This window comes from Phoxinus phoxinus, assembly GCF_949152265.1.
Source record: "Phoxinus phoxinus genome assembly, chromosome: 2".
Classification (NCBI taxonomy): Eukaryota; Metazoa; Chordata; class Actinopteri; order Cypriniformes; family Leuciscidae; genus Phoxinus; species Phoxinus phoxinus.
Window position 1 is genome coordinate 37,886,050 of NC_136877.1, and position 23,173 is coordinate 37,909,222.

Below are 23,173 nucleotides of genomic sequence, written 5' to 3' on the forward strand. Positions count from 1 at the left end.
CCTATGCAGCTGTAAATGTGTATTTGCTGGCATATCCTGACCCAGGCTGTCACACAAGCCCATAGAAAATGGAGATGTACAAGTCATTACTGTCCTCAATAGGGCCCCTGTCAGCACCCATGCTCCTCGCTGTCTTTTAAAGGGTCCCTTCGGGCTCAGGAGACGTGCCCCCCTATACTTGTCCCCAACTCTCCTTAACATGAAAATAGAGATTGATCTTCAAGGAGCATCACTCTGGGATTCTTTCCCCTTTTAAAGGGAATAGAGGGGGAGTTGTTTTAACATGTCCAAAATGCCTTTCAGTGTTGACAAGATAAGACTGAGGCGGGGAGGGGTGGCTAACTTCTCTTCTCTCTGAGTTTTTGGAAGGAGCCAGAGATCCTCGGAGCCTTAGGTTAAGCATTAAGCACAAGCCAACCCGTTTTAAAAGCCAAAGGTGAGGCCGTACAAACGTTCGCACCAGTGATGTGTTTTGGTCCAAATTTGGAACCATTACCGTTTCTCGTTAAATACCTCAAAGAAAGGCTCTAACACGGGGGTGTTTTAAATTTAGCAGGAGTGAAAACAGCTTTCACTGTTACTGTAAGTACCGATACGTCACACGCTCTTTCCCTCGCTCGACGCTGCCAGAGCCAAACTGTCTGAGAAAGAAAACCACCTTAGGGGATCCATTTTAAGGCGAAGTGATTCTAGAGGACCTGGCAACCGCGTTCAATCCGCACCGCGAGCCCCGACAGCGTGAACTTCACACCCGCTACTTTGTGAACACACTCAGCGAGTGCTTTCTGGAAACTCACCAGCAAAGAGAAAGTGAGAGAGAAAAGGAGAGAGCTCTTTGCTGAATGAAACCACTTCTGCGCTCTGGAGTCTGCACATTATTCTGTTCTGAAGAGGTCAATTTTTTAAACAATCCCATAGATCCCCAAGTACACATTACTCCCACGTCACAGGTCATTTATCAGTTAACCGCACTCCTCCAGCACACGGCGGCTGCAGCTTTGAGCTCTAATCCCACCCACGCACACACATAAACCCACGCTCACAAGGCCGTTATCAAAGCGCGAGATACTCTGCTCGGCCGCGCTTCAGCCCCTGATGACAATCGGGACGTGTGGATCGATAGGGTTGAGTCGGACTTTGATCCTCGCTCTTTCTGCCATTGCGGGGCCGGAATTAAGACCTGGTATCCACCTTGGTGCCACAGACTAAACGCATTGTTCTCCTCTTTCTGCTCTGTTAGCGAGGAGTTCTGCAGGAGGCCCTCATCAGCCACACAGATACAGGACCTGGAATAAAGAGGCTTTGTGCTGCGGCCGCGGCTTTGACCTGGACCGACCCGCCTCTGACAATCCACTAGCCCACAGACTCAAAGGCTTATCGGTCGATGAGCACCGTGTTTTCTTGTTTTCATTCATTCTTTTGTTCTGTGTGTGTGTTTTTTTTTAAACAGGTAAAAGATTAACGTTCCCGATACTGGAACGGGACAACTGGCAAACAGTGTGTTCATGTGTATTTGGATGTATGTTACGCCACCGCTGACAAAAGACCCCGAGTTGACAGAGGACAAATGTATTCTGAGGACTCACAGCGGGTGCGAGTGTGTGCCGAACGGGGCAAGGTGCACAGAAACCAGACACTGGCCCACGCTCAGCTAGTCTGGAGGAATAACCAATAGATGACTTCTTGTTCCGCTAATTCCTTACACAGTAAAACAAGCCCTCTTGGAAAAGAGCCATTCCAATATGTCTATATTAAGTCCGGAGCAGAACGGCCCCTTCCTTCCCCACCCTTTGCCTCCTACTTCAGCTTTACTTCAAGTCCACCCTGGAGTTCATGGCAAAAAGTCATGAACAAAACAAAACAAAAAAGCATACGATATACACACAACTGACCTCCGATCTCTGAATTTCATGCTCATTTGGCATAATACTGTTAAAGCGGTGGTTTATCTGAAAATTACAAATTATTATTGCTCATGTAAATACTCATGTCGTTTAACACCCGTATGGCTTTCTTTTTTCTGCAGAACACAAAATAAGTTATTTAAGACCATTGCCCATACAATGACAATAATTTAGCTTCAAAACAACACTGGACCACACTGACTTTCATTATATGGACAAAAAAGCACCGAGACATTTTTCAAACTATCATCTTTTGTGTTCATAATGGTTTGGAACAACATGAGGGAGAGTAAATGATGAAATAATTTTCATTTTTGAGTGAACTATCCCTTTTAGAACACTTCTAGTTCTGTAATATATTACCTGATCTTTTTTATCATTACAATTTGCTGATCGTAATTTATGAATAATCAAATAAGTGTGCTTAATATTACAAGGAGAGAATCGAGGATCATGCTGGGATGCTGAAATTACTAAATAAGTTCAGTACAAAGATGTAGGGGTAAAGGCTATTCCCTTAAGAGCACCAGCAAAATGTGATCAGTGTGTGTTCAACAGAAATATGTTCTTAAGGCATATTCTTGTTGAGCCTCTAAGAACCTAAAATGTAATTTAAGTCTGTAAATATTTCAAGCAATTAGGGTTGTATTGCATATAAAATATCAAAGACGAGCCTAAGGCTTTAGTAGTCTTCTGAGCTCAGCACTGCTGAGGCATAGTGCACACAAATATCACGTCCACCTCTCTCTCACTACTCATTTAATTCACTCGCTGCATGCTTTTAGGATTACCTGTTCTAGAATGACACAATTAATGTGGGACTCAGTTTACACAATGACAGACAAAAAGAGAAGGGGAGAAAGAAATAAAGAAGGAAAGGGAGGAGAAAAATATTTTTCTGTCAGGGTCTGGTCATAAAATTAAAAAGGTTTGCAGTAAACTGGCTAAACCCGAGGGGACTGGCTCAAACAGCATGGGTAATGAGGGGAGAAAAGGACAGACATAAACAAACCCACAAATGAGTCTGAGGCCAACATCATTATCCCACATATACATCCCACATCTATGAAAACCGGCACCGGCACTTTCGGAGACCCTTTCGGACCGGAATGGTGTAGTATAGCTAAACGCCCAGTGTGATATGCATATATGTATATATTTCACATTTTAAATTTGATTTACTTTCTAGTCCCTTTTGAATTATGCATGAAGTATTTAAAGATCAATATTTATTTGTATGCTTGGTCCAACCTTCCAAATTATACATATTTAAGAAATAATTTAAAAAGACAAATAGTTTACTTCATTTTAAATAGAAGAACAAAAATAAGGTAATGCTTTAATAAGAAAAACCAACATGAAAGGTTCATGATTTCTATTTTCTTCCAGATATATTTGAATCTCCCTCTAGGGGAATATATTTGATAATTATGCAGATAGTAAAAGAATCTTCAGCACGAGAATGGCAAAAATATCATGAAACGAAAACTTTGAAATGTATTAATATTAAATAAAATACATATACACACGTGCGTTCATATATAAATAATGTTCTAACAACAATGACATTTCCTCTTCTGCATTTTAATAATAATAATAACAACAATAAAAAAGCTTTGTTCATGGATTTCAGGTATAAAGGCATATCATCGGTCCATGTTGGCATCTGTCTATAGCTGCAACTAGGTTACAGATGAATTTGAGTGCACACATTAAACAGCCTTTGACAACGATGTGGGAAGTGATTTCTTCTCTCTTTTAAGTTGATAAGCCTATTTATTTTCCAATCTGTGGAATTTAGCATTGTTTTTCCCTCATCGGAACAGACCTGTGATCCATTTTTGGGTCACGACCCAACAGTTTAGTACTGAGAATCCAGAGTCAGACCACCCATTAACTAAAAGTGGCATTGTCCAGTGAGCGAGTCAATGGGGAGAGGGAGAGAGAGAGAGAAAGAGAGAGAGAGAGAGAGAGAGAGAGAGAGAGAGAGGAGCATTCTCCTTCTTCCTGTCATCTGTGCAGACTAAGCCACTGTCTTCGCTCTACCCTTCCAGCAGCTGGGCCCGGAGAACAACAGAGAGTGCTCTGTTGTCCAGCAGAAAGCTGACATTGTTACGGCCAGGACTTTATTGCAGGCACATGAGAGTGTTGAGACTTTAAAACACGCTCAAATGTCATGTGCACACCCAGTGACGGGGAAGAATAATTATGAAAAAGAGAGCGAGGGAGAAATGGAGAGCTAGAGAAAGACAACAACAATTCAGTGTGCATGAAAAACGGACGAAAGACAAAACGGCCCATTCATTGTACTCCGTCGGGAATGCTCAGACCCTCCTCCGCCCCATCCGAAACACAAAGCGGCCCTTTTTTTGTGCTGCGACGCGCAGGGCTGAATGCTTTGCTTTGCCACCCTAGCCCTAAGAAAACACGGGCCCCCTTTCTAAACTGCCGGCTGGCCGCACACAGTAGAGGCTATTAATGCCTTGCCTTCTTTCCCCCTGTGTGTGTGCCCACTACGGAGGCTGAGGACCATGTTAAAAAGCCAATGCAAAGACAAAACAGTTTGCTCAACATTAACAGGGAAAACACTGGGCCAGGCAGGAGGGGAGAGGAAACTAAGTCAACATCACACTGGAGGATGTGTTCTCCACCAACTGATATTTTTCCTCTCGCAGGGCCCAGGCACAATGAGAGCTAAGTATAGGTCCGTCGAGCATGATCTGGGAGGGCTTGTGGTGCGGCGGCGAATGACAGGTGCATTCTGATGAGATTCAGGGGTCGATGCTGGCCGGACAGCGACCGCTTTATACCGCCGTTGACCGGGTTTGGACTCAGCGAACCGCTCTCATGGATCGTAAATCAGCCGCTGATTTTTATGACGAGCAGTTAAGATGAGAGCAATGATAACTTTGTTTTAACACCCAGTGTCAATTTCACTAAGCACACACAGATGCTAAATGTTACTAACCGTTATTAATACAAGCTGAATTCAGGTCTGTCTCAGCTAGGTTTATCTCCTGCTTCCTCACAACATTGTTAAAGGGATAGTTTACCCAGGGGAAAAATATTCTGTCATCATTTACTCACTCTCGTGTTGTTCCAAACCTGCATGATTTTCTTTATTCTGCGGAACACACAATTCTTAAGACTAATTCTAATGTTTTGGTCTGTATGAAAGTCAATGGGGTCCAAAAAAACATTGGACAAAAGTGACTTACATTGCATGGACAAAGCAACATGGAAACATTTCTCAGTATATCTTCTGGGTGAGTAAATGACGACAGAATTATTATTTTGGGATGAAAGCCGTAAAAAAACCTTTCATGGCTTTTGAATCATTAAAAAGCATGAAGATATAATGCAGTTAATAGAAAAATTAAACAAACACAGGCTGATTTTTAAGCAGTCACTTGTAATGTTCACATATGGAACCACACAAGTATGTCTTTGTGTTGTGCTCTCGGACCATATACTGGAACCATGGTCTTTAGCCTGAACATACACACACATAAAAAGAAAATACTGAATGCTGTCTCTTCTATTAAATGGAAAGATTCTGTAGCCTCTTTTGATCACATACGGTAAAGTAAATGCTAAAGACAAATCTAGCTGCTAACAGAAAGCACAGAGTTGTAGCAATCAACGTGCAGCCAGGCGATCACTGTTTATATTCGTAATTTCCTAAACTGTTTGAGCTGGTGTTAAGTGTTCCACCTTCGTCGATCCATTAGAGTAATATCAAAAGCATCATGGACGGTTGGTGAGGATGTAACTATTAGGCCCATTTTTATGCGTCATTAAGTTTTAAAACGGGCCTACAGAAGCTTTATTGTTCGAACCGCACATGACTTTATTTAACGTCAGCGTTTCTCCTGCTTTGTGACAAGAAGTCACATTTCATAACTAATTAAATTGATCCCCCGCACCACCTCCAACCAAGCACACTAAATGGAATTATTTGTATCCAAGTGTCAATATATTAAATCAAAGGGGGCTAATGAGTTGGGTCACCGCTTTCTTTTATCTCCACTCTCGCATGTTGGGCTCTTCATCAGCTAACAGTCTCCGCTAAATGGAGGATGAGCGCGTTTCAGGCTCCGCCGCACTGGGCACAAGCCAAGAGGATTTGATGAGACCGTTATGGCCCTCATCCTGGTGGAGGAGAAGCTAGCATACTCCACACCATAAAGAGAAGGGCATTAGCACGCGGGAAAACGTGTGTGCGCAGAGATGTAAACACACACCCGCGCTCATTTCCTTCCTTATTACAATCCATTTGCCTGGCAGACAATGCTAATTGGCAACACATTCTTTTTTTTTTAGCGTAGCTTGTTTTCAGCGCTGTCTCTGCATAAATGAGACTTTAGCATGAGAGATCACAAGGGTGCTGGGAGACAACCAAAACCATCTAACAAGAGGCAAATTAGGAGCATTATCTTTGTTCAATTAGACACCCCTATATTTATCTAAAAAACCCAAGCTGAATTATTCACCATTATATGGCGCCTGGTGCATTTGAGGGAGCTTAATGAAATATTGGATTTAATTGTTGTTCATTGAATTAAAAAGGCAAACCAAATGGCTCTAGGCTAAAGACAAAGCTATGGTAATTAGCTTCATGTGCAGCAGCTAAATAATGGTGATTGTAATATGACTGAGAGGAGATGAAACCGGCGTACAGTAACTGGATTACAATTCTCTTAACACGGATTCCGGAGCCAGAGGGAAAAAGAAAATAATATGTTAACAGGCCACAGTCTATTTTAATATATGATCTTCTCTCTAAAATAAATAAAGTAAACAACAAAACTACAAAAACAAAGCATTTATTTATTCTGGATCTTTTATATTAATAAGCAACCCGGTTAGCTAAACTAAAGAAAAAAGAACATATCCCACATATCCTGAAGAAGAAAAAAGGACAGACCGTTTCTTCTCTCATGCAGAAAGAGACATAACGAATGAGTTCCTCAAAGTCTTGTGTGTTTAATTAGGAGGCTCTGTTCTGTCTGTGAAGACAGGGTTTCTTTTTGTTCAACTTCCTCTGTGAATTCTGTCACTGCTCTGCAAAATAGTGAGAGGGCAGACCTGAACACCATTATGCAACTTCTCAGAACAGACTGCTATTATTCCTACATCCCTGTTTGTGAGCTTTGAAATGCCAAAAGATGAAGAGAACGGCTTCTCAACCTGTGTAGATTCTGCCGAGCTTCTTGACTGTGCATCATATAATACTATTACACAGTCAAAATACACAAGACTTTAGTATTATTTACAATTAAATTAGCTTGTCATGACCAACAGATGCAGACATGTGTGTTTTGTGTTTGAGACCTGGCTCTGATTAACCCTTTAGCCTGGCCTCCTCTCCCACTGATAAACACGGCTATGAAGCAAACTCACAGTGGCCTGGGGAAATGGCACACATATGAGAGAGATCGGTCTCACACACACACACAGAGACATTTGTCTGTCAGTCCACAGGAACAAAGGAATATCCTGAAGGCCCACTCTTCCACCGGCCTCTTAGACTGTTTAAAACACATTGGCACATTGTGTCTATCATCTGCACAAGTCGTCTTTAGTCTGTCTGGCTTCACTGTGCTGGTGGTTAGCTGTGTATAATTAAAAAGAATCTTTAATCTGGTGGCTGGATGCAGCTATTATCAGTTAACCCTTAGAGGCTCCCCGCTGCTCCCCCACACCATTTAAAACCACATGTGAGGGAACCTTTCCTGCTTTGAAGTGAATGTTGACAACAGCTTCTGCTTTAGCTGTAATAGTGCCACTCCTCTGCCACTGAGCAGGAATGCAGATCCTATGCGACAGAAAACACAGAACTGAAAAATTTAGAATTGCTATATTCATTTAAATGTGGTGGCTAATAAATAAATACATCATTTAAAAAAAACATCTGCAAAAGCTAGAATTATTTCAAATGGCATCTGTCAGTGTGTTGATATTGAAGAGAATGTACAAAATCCGGCATAGTAGGAGTGAGTGATTATTGAGATAATAGACAGGCCTGCTTGGAATCTGCACCCACAAAACAAAAAACTCAAACACAAATATCTGAACTCAAAAATTCTCTCTCTTCCTTTAATTTGATTTTCCTCATTATAATTGCATATTGAAAAAAGTTCCATTCCTCTTTGTGAGCTTTGAAATGCCAAAGGACAAGGAACGGCTACTCAACCTGTAAATATTTAATTTGTTTTTCCTTATTATAATAGCATACTGAAAAAAGTTTTGAAAAAATTATGTGAATACATCAGTAAAAAAAAAAAAAAAAAAGTAAAAAAAGTAAATAAGTATAACTTAAAATAATTAAACTAAGCAAAACTTCAGCTAGAGAAGTTTTTAATACATTTTTATTTGGAATTTTCACATTTAATCTCCACATTACTGTAGAAACAACAAATACAGTGGCCTATATTTTAAATAGTAGATTATATTTTAAAAATTAGTTTAATGGAATCTTTTTATGAAAGAAGGCCAGTATCACTGATACCAATACTGCTACTGATGTCTGTATGATTTTTTTCTTCTTCTCAATTGTAGCCATTATAGCCATTCAGCATAATTGAAAGCTATAAGATTTAAGCTTTATTAGACATTTAAATATATACTAACTTTTAATATAAGTGAACTTAAAATAATCTTCACATAAACCCATTATAATAAAGGTCACATTTACCTGTGCCCTTCAATATATCAGGTCTCAAATTTTTTCAATTGGCCCAGTCAGACCATTCAGATTTTTACTTGGCCAATCAAAATGCCCAAAACGTTTAGTTGTTTTTGACCCATGGAACTTCGTCTAAAAGGGCTGCCAGAAGAGGGTGAGAGATGGAGAGCAAGAGGTCTGTGTGATCCAGCCGGTGCTGGCAGGAGAAAGAGGGGGGAGAGAGGTGGTGGGTGGGAGGAAGAAAGGGGGGAGGACAGCGGAAGACAGCCACGTGGAGGTTTCTCTCAGTAGAGTAGCAAGAGGAAGTGGAGCCCTGGGTTAGATAAGTAGAACCAGGCCTGTACAATGACAGAGTGTTTGAACCGGCGGTCTGCTTTAAAACACAGGAAGCGACCGTCGGTACAACAATGGCCCTACACGGACAAACAGCATCTCTGTGCGTTGACAAACACAGCTCAGTGTGACTTTCTCTCTCTGTCTCTCATAGCCGCGCCGTGTGAGGAGGGAGATCGGAGCTAATAAACTCTTGTTTGCTGTGATATGAGAGACCGTATATGAGCATCATAATGGGATTCTCATAGAGAAAGAGTTGTTTAATCTCAACGGGAATTTTTCCTCAAACACACCGCAGCCTCGCCTCGACTCAGTATCTAAAGTTCACGCTGACCTTTGAGGGAATCATTCTTCTCTTGATGTTTGTGCGCGTGTGTATACAATAAGATGAGCCTGCCTCCACCTGTGTGTTCTCCTCCCTACGTCACCTCAGCTCACATCGTACCAGCCCCAGCGTGCAGGAATGCCTGGATCTGAGCCAAGTCTCTGCTAGAGATGCACGTCAACCCCGGCCCAGATCATCCCCAAGTCCAGCCTGGGAATTTACAGCTGCCGTCGCAAAACAGAGCCCAGAGAGAGACAATAGCACCTAATACACATGCACACATGTACAGGCCTTTGAAATCTCAACCAAGTACAGCAGCTTTAATCATAAGTATTAAGTGTAAGAGATGTATGAGCTCAGAGGACATAGAACAGTCTTTCCTAACAACCTCTTGGAAAAAGAAAGCCTTTTTGTGATTTAACCTCGTATACACAGACTTATGTCATCATTGTAGGGAGCTCAGGCAAAGCAAAAGAAAGTGGGAAAAGAACACTTAAAAAGGAAAGTGATTAATCACATATCAATATCATTTCGTTAAACAAACTTTTGGTCAAGAACTTAGTACTGTTTGACTACTCGTTCAACAGTGTGTTGTTTTGTTTTTTAGCAACTCAAAAAGGAAGAAATAGCACAAAAAAAGAAAAAAAATTATAAAAAAAATTGAAAAGAGAAAGAGGAATAGAAAGGGGTTTTAAACAACTGATGTTAAAAAAAAAGTAAATCGATAAATAAATCGTTGTTATATTATTTATATTTTCTTACATATATTCCTTTGGCTAAAAAAACATTATATATACAGTATATATATATATATATATATATATATATATATATATATATATATATATATATACAGTATATATATATAGAGAGAGAGAGAGAGAGAGAGAGAGAGAGAGAGAGAGAGAGAGAGAGAGAGAGAGAGAGAGAGAGAGAGAGAGAGAGAGAGAGAGAGAGAGAGAGAGAAAATTAAAGTACCTATTTTCTGTTTATTTAAACTAATTTCTGTCAAGGATAACAAAATTAGATATTAAAGATCTCTGACGTATGCTATTACTTTCCTACAGGAGGCCATCCACAATTTCAGCTGATTCTAATGGTACGAGGGCAAATAAAATAGAGAGTTGAATTGTCAAGGAGACTGGCTCTTTGTAAACAGGTCAGCGGAACACGAATCACTCGGCTTGATTAATACCGATTCTAAACAGCTAAGAACAACACATGCTTGCTTTCCTGTTGGAGGCGCTGGCTTTTACATGTTCTTATTTGTGCGGCTTTACTTGTCTTACATAAGTAACACATTTTCTCTTTCAGATCAAGATTTACTTCGACATTTGTTTTTAATTGTTCCTAAGCCTCTCCTTCAATCTCTGATGGTGCTTTTAAGTTTGTGCTTCAGTCACATAACAGTAATCCGGTCCCTGGACGGAATTAGTTGCCATATGAAATTTCTCAACAAGAGGCTTTTGGCTGAAGAAATAAATAAGAAAGTAAAACCTTGAGCTTGAAGTTCTGATAAGCCTCTAACGCTGTAATCTAAACATCTGTTATCTTTAAAACAAGTGACATTGTAATTCCTGAAAAGACAAAGTCTCAATCTCTCCATCTCTCGGAGCTCATTGTACAAAATGTGAAAGAATGAAACAGAGAGAAGGGCAATTTAAAAGTGGTTTGATTTGGGCAACGGACAGTGCCAAACAACTCTGGAGAAAACCAGAACTGGTTTTCCGAGCCAGTGCTGTATTCTGTTACATGCCTGATGGTTTTATTTGGACCCCGTTCAGTCCCGTTTACAGAATCCAGTGATGTGATCAGTTACATCAGCAATAAAGGTCTAAAGCGCCGCTTAACATGTGAGCCAAAACAGTAGCGCTTTGATGGGGAGACTGGCTCTTTAAACCATGCACACGCTCCATGCTAACAGCGGGGAAACCCAATCCTTGCATGCTGTTTTACCACTCAACTTTTACGTCTTCTACATGAAGGCTGAAGAGCTTGTTTGGAGTACTAATTAACTCAAAAGCTGTTGTATATTAAGAGCACTGGGCATTTTTTTGTAGAGCTAGCTCTAATGAAAACAGAGTGCCAAAGAACTGCATTAGCAAGCCTCCTCATCTCGCTTCCCATCGCATCGCACTCTTGTCTTACGACCTTCCCTTCTTCTTCTTTACGACAAGCCATGGCCTCTAGAGACGGAAGTTAAATGGGTCACAAAGGGAGGCAATGGTAATGATATATGAAAACAAAGTCAGAGAAGATAAAAAGCATAATAAGATACAGGTCCTAAGCCTGACTTTCTTGGTGTCTGTTTCTGGTCGTGTTCTGGCCTTAAAATTTGTGATTAGAACCCAGTGTAACAGCAGCAGATAGAGACTGTCTCTTGTGTTTGATGCATGCTACAGACCATTAAGATCATTACAAATCACACTGTATGACATGGATCTAATAAACGTGTGCACGACATTGTGGCAAGCAGGGTTGGGCCGAGAGCTGTGGGAACGGAGCGAGGTCGGTGGCGCGAGTGCTAATGAGCCTCACCAGCCTCGAGTTTCTCACAGAGGAGCTCCAGGAGGTGATGGACGAAGAGAGGACCAGGCCTAGACTTAGACAGGCCTAGATGTTTGTGTACTTTACTTTCGTTTTGTGCTTGAAAACTGTGATACATTAAAAACGTCTCTTAAGCTCACCAAGGATGCATTTATTTGATCAAAAATACAGCACAAAAAAAGTAATATTCTGAAATATTAATACAATTTAAAACATCTGTTTTCTATTTTTTTTTCTATTTTAATATATATATTTAAAATGTATTCCTTAACTTTTTTAAGCAGCCATTACTCCAGTCTTCAGTGTTGCATGATCCTTCAGAAATCATTCTCATATGCTGATTTGGTTCTCAATAAGCATTTCTTAGTATTATCAAGGATGAAAACAGTTGTGGAAACAGTGTTTTTTTTTTTTCATGAATAGAAAACGCAAAATAATTTGAAATATATATCACTTGTAACTTTACTGTCACTTTTGATCAATTTAATGTTGTTGTTGTTGTTTTTTTTTTTTTTAGAAAGACCCTAATCTTTTGAAAGGTGGTGCACGCGCACAATAAAATGTGACAGTAAACTATTATTCTGTATCTCTATTTTTTGTAAAGACTATCTTGTTAGAGTAAGAGCTATAATATTTTGACCGCTTAGCTCATGTCATGCTGCCAAAAAAGTTATGTTAACATAGCTACTTATGTTAGCTACTCTTCAGTGCGCTGCAGGAATGACAATATAGTGTAGCCCAGCTGTTTAGGATGGGCTCTGTCGCTAGTTTCCACTCGAAAAGGTAATTAAACTGTTCACACAAACTCTTACTCCACTGCTACCGTCTGAACACACAGTAAGCATGTAGGGGCCTGTCTACTGGAAAGTGAAGAGTGCTGATTCTCACACACATGGCGCTGTGGAGTGCGCATAACAGGCGTTAGTAGCACAGTGGCTAGTTCTGTGGGCTCTTCAACGGCACAAGCCTTTAACAGATTGGGTCTTTCTCTTGAGAAGAGCATTTCACTTGACAGAGGTTTTACGTTTTACTGCCGAGCTATAAATCTGTCGTGCTTCGGGCTGTGTAAATAAGACAGTGGTTTGTTTTTACCTGACACATCTGAGCAGAGAAAGTAAGAAAGGCAGATGGTTAACCTCACAATGAATGGTACAGCGTTGAGAAGAAAACCTCCTGGATTCCATTCAGAGGGCCTCAAGCTTACGGGCTTTGAAGTATATGTCAAATGCACAGGAAGATATGAGACGTGAAATAGAGAGTGAAAAGTGAGGACTGAGAGGTAAAGAATGAAATAAGTGTGTAGAAAGTGATGAAAAATGTGAGAGAAGACCAGCTGACATCATGGTGAATTGGGTGTGAATCTAGGAGAGACAGGAGGAGTGGGGAATGTTGTACCTGTCTCCAATAAAAAAAAAAATAAGAGGAAGAAAGTATCTCCAGGCATGGGCTGTTCTCACTGCCCTTGGCTTTTATGTGTGTATGGTGTGTGTAAAGACCTTGACCACTGCCACTGACCAGCTTGTGTACGTCCATGTCTCTGACTGGGTGGTCTGCTAACCTTGCTTGATGAAGCACCACATACCACACAAACCAACAGCCCTCTCACACACGCACACAAAGGCATACTCATTCTTCTGCTGCATCTTTCCCCCTTCTTTCTTCGCATACACGTCACATTTATTTATGGCACTCTTGTAAGCATTCTTTTTATTCTCCCTCTCCCATTTTGTTTCATTTCACATAATTGCTTGACGGAGGGGGGAAAAAGTGCAATCCACTTTGTGGCGAGAAAACGGATTTGGGTGACCGCAGTGTGTACTTTGCAACTAATCCAATTCAATTATTTTTAAGCAAAAAGCAAACTTTCAATGAGCCCATTCTTGAAGCACACTTCTTATAAAGAGAGACCTTCAAAAGATCACTCAAACTAACTTAAAGCAAGCAGCAAATATTTGCAAAAGGCAAGGTTTGTGCAATTTACGTGTCAACTCGGTATGTTTACAGGATTGTCGGCCGCAACGGAGTTCAAGCAAATTCACGCAAAGTGATTTTCTCCAATATTGGACAATGGGAAACGGGGCTAACAGTAGCGCTTGTGCTGTTTTTCCAAACCCGCCGCCACGTCACCGCACTGGGATGGTGTAATTTCAGAGGCATTTATCACCGGCTTTCATGTCTCAAACCCTTAGGGCACTTTTCCACAAAACATGCAAACAGGCACCACTTGGTGTCATTAAGCTTTCTCTCATTTCATTTTTTTTCTCTTCCTTCATTAATTAGGGAGTGATAATTATTCTACCCATCTATAGCCCCTTCCGAATTAACATTGGCCAATTATCCTGATTGGTGACAGTTGTAACGTGATTGATGACAGTTTTAAAAACAAAGTAACGTTTTTTGACAGAAGCGCATAAGAGGAGATGAAGACTTGAAAGTCAAGCACTGACCTGGATCTGCTGCTGGAGGAGATTGATTTTGTGCTGTTGCTGCAGAAGTTGCTGCTGTTGTCTGGCAATCTGCGAAAGCAAAGTGATTCATTTAGCTGAACGCCGTCAGAAACCTTTAACCCTGGCCTAAAACATTAAAGGGTGCACGTTATCACAGTCTATGAGAGAGCAACTGGATTTATTGTACCATGTATTTATGCAGACAGATAATATATGCAATCAGAGCTTGTGGGTAACATCTCTCGTTCACCAATTGACCCTAATGACTGTAATCAGAGGCCTGCTAATGTTTATTATACCCAGCTCCAGGCCTGGCCGGGGCGATGCGCCACAGGGTGAAAGACTGGCATGTTTATGCAACCTAGGAGTGGTCGGGTCTGCCCAAGGGTGGGCTCTCGACGTTAAGCGCATTGCATCCTCCCTCTCTCTCCATCTCTCCCAGCCCCTGCAGACTCCCCCGTTCCTCCTCCTCCTCAGTTAGCCTGACAGCCTAGGTTTAAGTGTCATTTAATTTTCATTTTCAAATATAATTACAAAGTGTTCACTGTAAGATATCACCCGTCTGCAAATGTGTCAGGATTAATTTGTGCTGGCTTCTTCACTAGTGTCAACAGTTAATTACTGTGTCGTGTCTGGATGGCTAAATGACATCCTAACTTCAGGCTCCCTCTCCCTCCCCCCCTCCCTTTCTCTCTAGCCCTTTTCTATCCTCTCCCTCCATTTTGTTTGTCATTAATGGAAAGGAATGCATTCTTGAACATTTGCGAAAGTGTAAATTCCTGCAATAACCGTTAATTAAAATCAGCTGAGCATACAATGAAGATACAATTCTCATAAAGTTGGATATTAATGTGGAGAGTCGGGTGACATTAATAGGACGAATTCAGAAATGAGCGTATCCGCTTCAGGTAAACGCAGACCACATTAATATGCACCTATTCATCTGCATAATAAATTGACAGCAATTATATGGTTTCACCATAAAAAAAACTGTGAAGATGGAGATGTATCATGTGCGACATTAACGGAGCTCATGAGCTGCTGATGCCTTCAGTACGCCTCATTTGATTGAGCTACACATGCTTCTCATGCAAAGTTTGAATTAATAGTGATCAATTTCCCTACCAATTTACGTGCTTCCATATTTTATCAATTATGTACAATAACCATTACTTTGTGCATCCATCCTCACAACCACAGAGCTCGATTTATCAAGGAAAAATCAAGCCATAAAATAAATTAAAATATTAAATTGCTAAATAGAAGGACTCATTAACAATTTAAAAGCAAATAAGAGTAATCTTGTTTTAAATGCTTCTTCTGATAAATGAGGCTATAAAATAAGAATATGGGATGCATGGCTGATAATATCTTCACTAGATAGCTTTAAACAAAACAACTGGGTTTATAGGACATATACATTATGAAGCCAGTGAGAGAGAGTTTTGAGGAGAATTAGCTTCCTTTTAAATAATGATTGTGAATTATAACTGAATTGGCATCACCCCACGTGAAGTTGAATTGAAATGATAGGAAGAGGAATTTACTGAATTGAATTGAAAATTCAAAACAGTTAATGGATTCTGGGAAATGAAGTTCTCCCACACAGGTCCACTAACATGAATTAAAATGTTAAGTTAAAAGATGAATTAAATATGATGATATTCAAATGTTGCTATTTAGTTAAAACTTGAAGTTTCAAATTTCTTTAATTTTCAAATAATTTCCAATTTACTATCATACGTTCCAAATAAAAAAATTAATTCTACATCTTGTTTGCTACCTCAATTCAAATGAAAATCAGATTCAGGAACAGACTTTAATTCTGATTTATTGAATTCTGACTTTTGCGCTCCACCCTGGTTTGCACATTCTCACCTGCTCTTGCTGTTGGCGAGCCAGCTCCATTTGCTGACGTTGTTTCTCCATCTGCGAGGCGGCCAGTTTCTTCTGCTCATCATGGGCGGCCAGGAGCTGCTCTCGCAGGCTGATGAGCTGTGTGATCATGGTGGAGAGCTGTCGCTCCTTCTCTGCAAGACTTTCTGGAGTACCTGCGACAGAACACGTGCAGTCAAACAAAAGAAACCAAAAGCAAGAACAGAAACAAAGTCTTCTCCCCATGACCCTGTACACTCTCCCAGCAGTGAAAAGAAAAGGTTTACATCTCATGTTACAACAGCCAGATGTCCCTCACCTCTTAAATATAGTCTCTATATGAATGCAAAGGTCAGTTATCCTAGAGACAGAACAGCAAACAAAGCAAGTGCTGCAAAACAGATCCTTGTTAATTGATCTGCACATCAGAGATATAAAAAGCCCCCACAATCGAGACGCTCATGGGATCAGCAAGTTTTTCTCTCTCTCTCTCTCTGTCTCTTGAGAGGGCAGGACAGAGCCAGCAAATGCTGAGCATCCGAACGGTTACAGTACGTATCAGTCAAGAGAATTCCTGAAGACCACAGAAGGCGGTCCGGGAGGGAAACTCTAGCTCCTTCAAAGCCGAGAATGGTATCATCCAAACAGTCCAAGTCTAACAACGGAAAGGCTTCAATAAAAGTGCGAAGGTCGCGAGTCCCTCGCTCTCTCTTTCCACTTGTGGTGATCGCGGCTTCTCTGTGAGAGGGTGAGGAATGGAATTGTTCCTATTAAATAAGAGGAGCTGTCACAAAACGAGTGAAGGTGGCAGATTAGTGACAGACAATACAGGGCAAGTGTCTGTGCGTGCTGGCGACAGTCGCATTGTAATGACTACTCTCAATTCTCATTAAGGGAGGAGTAGACACAAACACCTCGGAGCTGACGTGCCTCTCGCAAACAGGGTCACCGTCACCTCTGTATCCTCTCATTATCTCTCGTGTCTCTACCCAAAGCATAATCACACCAGAAAATGTGCATGCCTCCTGCACGTCCTCCCATGAGGCTGCGCTGTACCTTAAGCTAATCAATGCTAAGTGATCCTGCCTCCGGACAGTAGGCTAACCTGCTGCTGCATGAGAACAGTACGATTGGCTTGGCTAGCAGCCAGCTCAGTGTTAAATTCTTTCCTGGGTGTCTTCCTGTGCTCCCCTGGCCACATCTGTCTTGAGTTTCTCTGAAGCGGCTCCCTGGGGCCCGCTCTAGTTCAACTATTTTAATTTGACTAAACACCTGATTTATTTTATGTCTCTGATGAGGAAGGCCGTTTGTCTTAATAGGGCCTGTCAACCTCCAGCCCCCATTCAGAGCAATTTACTGGCCGGGCCTGCACGGCAGCAATAAAGGAGAGAGGCTGCAATTCTCTCTCTCAAAAAACATACCTAAAAAGCGCCCATTCACTGCTACTGCATGTGGTTTACTTGGGTCTGAATTGACTTTTTATTCAGCAGACTACACTTGTTGTGAATGGCTTATCTGTAAAATTGATACATTTGCTACCGATTTTATTAACCTTTGGCTTGAGCCATGAACGGCCGTATTTAGCGGCTGCTGCTGTCGGGACTGACATCTGCCCCCGTGCACGCTCAGAAAGAGAAGGGGAGAGAGAGAGTCAGAAGGAGGTGGGGGCGGCAGAGCATCTCTCAGTGGACGAAGGGAAAGACACTTCACCAAGTCAGAAGGGCTGTTGGATGTCAAATAGCATAACTTGCCCCTCCTCCCTACAGAGAATCTCAGGGGCCTCTGGGGGAGGACAGGACTCATATCCTACTGAGGGGCAAACATCTGGACTCAATTCTGCCCACTCAGGAGCTCTCTGGACAACCCTCCAACTCAATCACACATTTCAATCACAGAATCCGCTGCACTCGGTACTGAAATACAACAGTCAAGACTACACTTCCATAAGGATACATTCCATAATTATCATTTTTCAAACATATATATATAGGTAACGTTTGCATGTGTGTTGTTACAGTAGCCAAGTTTTACAGAGAGGCCGCAGATTGTGGAGGACCCAGCACAGGTTCTGTGCATGCAGAGTGCTGGTCTGCACAAACACCAGCAGCATACTAACAGAGGCTCCATTGTTTCGTCTCCGGCTCGATTGTCCAGAGCTCACCCCTACCACCCCACCCCGCTACCAAAATGTCTTCCTGCTTCTCTCTCACCCCCTTTTTTCCCTCCTCATATTTCTGCCCTGTTCTGGTCCTACCTCATTGTTTTCTGACTAAAACAGACAACTTCTCAGTGGATAATGGAAAGTTGAATGTCTTGAAAGATGTGCACTTGAACAGCAAACAATAGGCTAATATTTAACAATATTATACACGGTATTGTGTAAAAAAAAAATCTATTATTACATAATCTAACATAAAAAATAATACAGTTAAATATTGGTCTAATAACAGTCTAGTATGCATGTATATACTGTATGTATATAAATACAAAAAAAGCATGAATAAATACTATATAAATACATTTAAAAAATAAAAGTTATTCAAATTATTAACAAATGAATACATGAATATATATATGCATTTATTTATTTACTGGTATGGATAAAACTCAATTGGGAGAATTACATGAGAATCATTTTGGTACTCCTGTTTTGGTATAGAAAATCCTGTTCTTTCTGCATTGAATTATAGATTTATTTTAAAAGCAGATAAAACTTTTATTGGCAGGGGAGCATGGGGGGAGCTCGCTCTGTGTCTGTCTGCAGAGTGCTGACAAAGAGAGCAGTGGTGCATATTGCATTGCTCTTAACGGCAGTGAGTCTGGCTGCTCTTGTAAAGGTGTCTCCTTGCATTGTCGTTCTGGCTTGACAGGGTCTGGCCAGGAGATTTTAAATAATGAGAGAAGGTTAGGTTTGTCTAATTCATCAACGAGGACATAAGATTCCACTCAGGACCTTTGGCTGAGGGGGAAAAAAGAAAGAATGGCCAAGAATATGCAAGAGAGGCGACATCAACAGAACATTTACCTTCCTCTCGCTTCACTGTCACAAACCAGATTGGATGGCATTTCCAACAATGTCCAACTCGAATACCGGAGAGAAACAACTGCGACTGCAGTGAATGAGCGAGAGAGGGAGCTGTCAAAGAGAGGGGCCACCAGATAAAAGACACTTTGTAGGGGTGCGATTTGTTCTGTCCAACAGCCATTCTGCCACCCCAGGCCAACCCCACCCCCCCTTCCCCTCTAATCAAGCAGTCCCTAATTTGAGTTCCAAGTCCAGCACCAAGGGAAGAGAGGGCAGCTTGTTACTTTGAAGAGTCCCAAGTGAATAAGAGAGATAAAAGATCCAGGCACACACTAGGAAGAAAGAGGAGGGGAAAAAAGAAAGGGGGCGAAAGAGGGAAAAACTCTCTATTCTCTTCTCTTCCTTTGGATGGGACAGCTGAACCATTATGACTAAATTTGAATGACTTTTTTTCCCCCTAATGTCCGAATACTGGAATTTCTTTGTCTCTCCATCAGTTGGCTTTTGTGGATACTCCCATATGCTGCAAGCCCATCCTAAGTAAATTAAGAGGGCTCTAAAAGCAGCGATTGTGCCCGGGCCGGGCTCGGACGCGGGCTGTGCATAGCTGGCGTGCCTGACATGGCTGGCAGCTAAGGGGCTGTGAAAAGGTATGTTCTCTCATCTGAACCAATAATAATAAAATAAAAAAGTTATTTTTAGCCCAGCAATATATAGATACATGCAAGGACTGCGATGTATGGTCCCCATATGGACTTTGAAGGTTCTTTTACATGAATAATCTCTGTCTCTATTGTCAATGTCAATACCAAATAAGAGAGTTCATGTCAAGATGACAAAAAGGAAATTAAAAAATATATTTGATTGTTTTGTCAGTGAGCTCAAAGTGAGCACGGTTAAATCACTATTAAGACTGTAGAACCTTGTTGCATCTAAAGAACAATACCCAATGGTAAACAACTGCATAATAGCACAAACAATTAAACAATTAACTGATACCTAAAATAAATATTTAATAAAAAAAATTATAATATAATACTATATTATAACATTAATTACACTTAATAATTACATAATTTATTAAATATAAACTGAAATTAAAAGAAAAATATTTCAAATATAACATACACAAGTATATAATATGATATTTTTAATGATAATAATAATAACATTATAAACATTAAAATTATAATCACATTTGTGCTGTTGAATGACAAGCAGCATATTGACTAATATGGCTTTAATAAAATGTGTTTTACTTCCTCCTGAATTGAGACGGTATGACCAACAGCTGTTTCACCTGGCCTTCTGCCCCATGCGAGGATCGAAACCCTGCTGATCCTGCCAATAAAACTTCATTAACTAGCATGCACCAGGACCTGCTAGCAAATGTAAGCATATGGCAGCCCAAATCATCAACTCAAAAAACCTTTCAATGCTGCATTTAAATTTTGCATAATGCAAATTTACAGCTCTTGTCCAGGCTATAAAAAGAGGGCGAACGTCTTGTCCTCAATGTATACTAGTGCCAAACCGGATACAGTACTGTGAGCATTTAAATGTAATTAGCTGTGCATTTTAGCATGTACTGTACTGTACGGCCAAGCCTGCACAGAAGCTATGTCCACAGAGTCCCATAGACTTCAAACTAAAACCCCTCAGAGTTTTTCTATAATCTATATATGGAATAAAATGTCATATTTTGATTGTTATTTTTTTTTACGACCAATTTTGCTCTTAGCAACCAAAGCACAGTATTTAAATCTGTTCTGGGTAATTCTACATATTTTCATTTACATACTGTATGTGTGATAGCAGAATATGAATACTACTTAAAATGCACTCCATTACATCTTACTACACACTCCCAACGAGGATTTGTATTTTTTCCCATCCCATCTCGAAAACACTTGATTGACACCAAAAGTCAACAGAGTGGCTCTTAAACAGAGACACACTTCATGTTCTTGACGTTCATGGGGCACTTTAATGCAGACTAATAATCTAATGACGACAGCAGCGATGCTCACGAGTGTAATTAAGATAATGCAAGAGCCCCGCTCTTCTCCCAGCATCCTCAGCATCACACAAACCTCTTCATTAAAGAGTCCAACCGAAATAACAGCTCAACCTGACCACATAACACACACACAGACAGACGCGGGACAGAGAGCTCATGCAGTGCATTTTAATGTTTCTCCTATCAGAGTTTATCGACGCCGAGGTCACCGCTGAGAATGAAACTGTCCTTGAACACACACGTTTAAAATTGCCCATTCATCACTCATTTAGATGCCTTGACCTCTTCCTGTTTTATTATTATTATCATTAGAGAGAATAAAAAACCTTGATTAGACCTAACAACCATTCAAGGCCTAGCTTGTTCTCTGTGCTTGTGTGCCTGTGCATAAAGATTTCATTAGTAGTAGCAATGCACATCCTCTTAGGACCCCGGGGTTTGGGGAGGAGTGGAGACAGAGTCCGGAGACTCTACTGTAGTCGGAAATCCAGCGTGACATGCGCTAAAGCGACCCGGGCATGGCCCTGCCAGCTCTTAAACAGCATTACACGGCCGTGAGCAGAACATTAGCTCTGCGACCCGTCCTCTGATAAACATTAGCTCTCCCAACACTGCAGTACACAGAATTAAACCTGTGTTTGCTAGTGGCACACGTCACGCAAAGATGTTTCTAATTTGTGAATAATTGCATTATTGGGTTTCACCACCTCTGAGCAACTGTAGCTAGAGCTTGTAACAGTGTGGGACATTGTGAATGTTCCTAATAAATGAAAATATTTGCCTAGCAGGAAAGCTTAAATGCATGCCCTGTGGTTTAGTGTTCAGAGAAGTGATTTTCCTCAGGTCTGAACCGTGTGTGTGTGTGTGTGTGTGTGTGTGTGTGTGTGTGTGTGTGTGTGTGTGTGTGTGTGTGTGTCGGGCTTCTTCGATGGCTGTCTTCCCCTCAACGCGCTCCTGTTCACAAGCACTTTCAATAACACCATACGAGGAGAGGCAGCAAACAAGGTGTGCCTTTCTACAGCCAAACACCACAAGCTAAATTCCTCAATTCATTAAGAGAGAAACGGAGCACAGCTCTCCCCGCATTCATCTTGCAAATGTGGCCCAAAGAATAATAATTTACAGTGGCTCATATTTCACTTGGGTACATAAGGGCAAACAGTTTGACTATTGAGGCGTTAGGGAGAGAAAAATGCAGAGCGTGCCACTAGAGGATGAGGGAGATGAAGGAATATTTCAGGGGGAGAAGGTTTCCTCTCTCGGTCAGAAACAATGCCTAAAACGGTTTCAAATCTGGTACAGATCAATTGTCAGTACGCTTTGTTTTTCCTCACTTCAAAAGATGCTCAATTATTTTAGTAATAGACTAGAACTAAAAATGTGCACCAATTAAACTATTTTAGTACAATCAATCTCATATTTGTTTTGTATTTTTAACCACTCTCCTTGTTAAAAGTTCACTTAATATTGAATACAATTATCTGTCCTATTCTCCCCCCACTATCTTCACCATACTTGTTTCAAATCACAGAAACTATACATTTATTTTTTAATTAATTTCTTAAAGTGCAATAAAATATTCCAAACTCAACATAAATCTACAATAATTAAATTACATAAAATAATGAATATTAATATTTAGAATTAATATTATTATAAGAAATATATAAAATATCAATTTATACAATACAAATATATGACACATATATAAATAAAATATATAAATTAATACAAACAATTAATATAAAATAGTTTCTATCTTAGGATGATTTAAATCCTACAAAACTGAACGAAACCGTAAAATGAATGAAACAGTTTTATTTTTTTAAAATAAAATAATAATTATTATTATTCCTTACTATCTAATGAATAATTATTTTGTGTTGTATACCATATTTTTTAAATGGAATAGCAATGCATTAAAAATAGAAATAAATATACATGCTTATCCCCGAGTGTCACATCACATACTGTATCTACACTAGCATGGGTTCTCTGCCTTTATTGGA

The 23,173-nt window shown here is 40.5% G+C and overlaps 1 protein-coding gene across 48 annotated transcripts in view; it reads right to left on the reverse strand.

Annotated features, from left to right (window-relative positions):
* The window catches only part of sox6 (SRY-box transcription factor 6), a 147,889-nt gene that overhangs the window by 45,581 nt on the left and 79,135 nt on the right, over positions 1-23,173 (reverse strand). For 44 of the 48 annotated variants that reach the window (XM_079596628.1, XM_079596612.1, XM_079596635.1 and 41 more), the window contains 2 exons: positions 16,123-16,295; positions 14,245-14,313 (listed from right to left, as the gene is read on the reverse strand). In XM_079596628.1, the coding sequence (XP_079452754.1) occupies positions 14,245-14,313; positions 16,123-16,295 (242 nt within the window). The remainder of the gene's footprint in view (positions 1-14,244; positions 14,314-16,122; positions 16,296-23,173) is intronic. The other 4 variants (XM_079596632.1, XM_079596616.1, XM_079596617.1 and 1 more) reach the window with 1 other exon arrangement.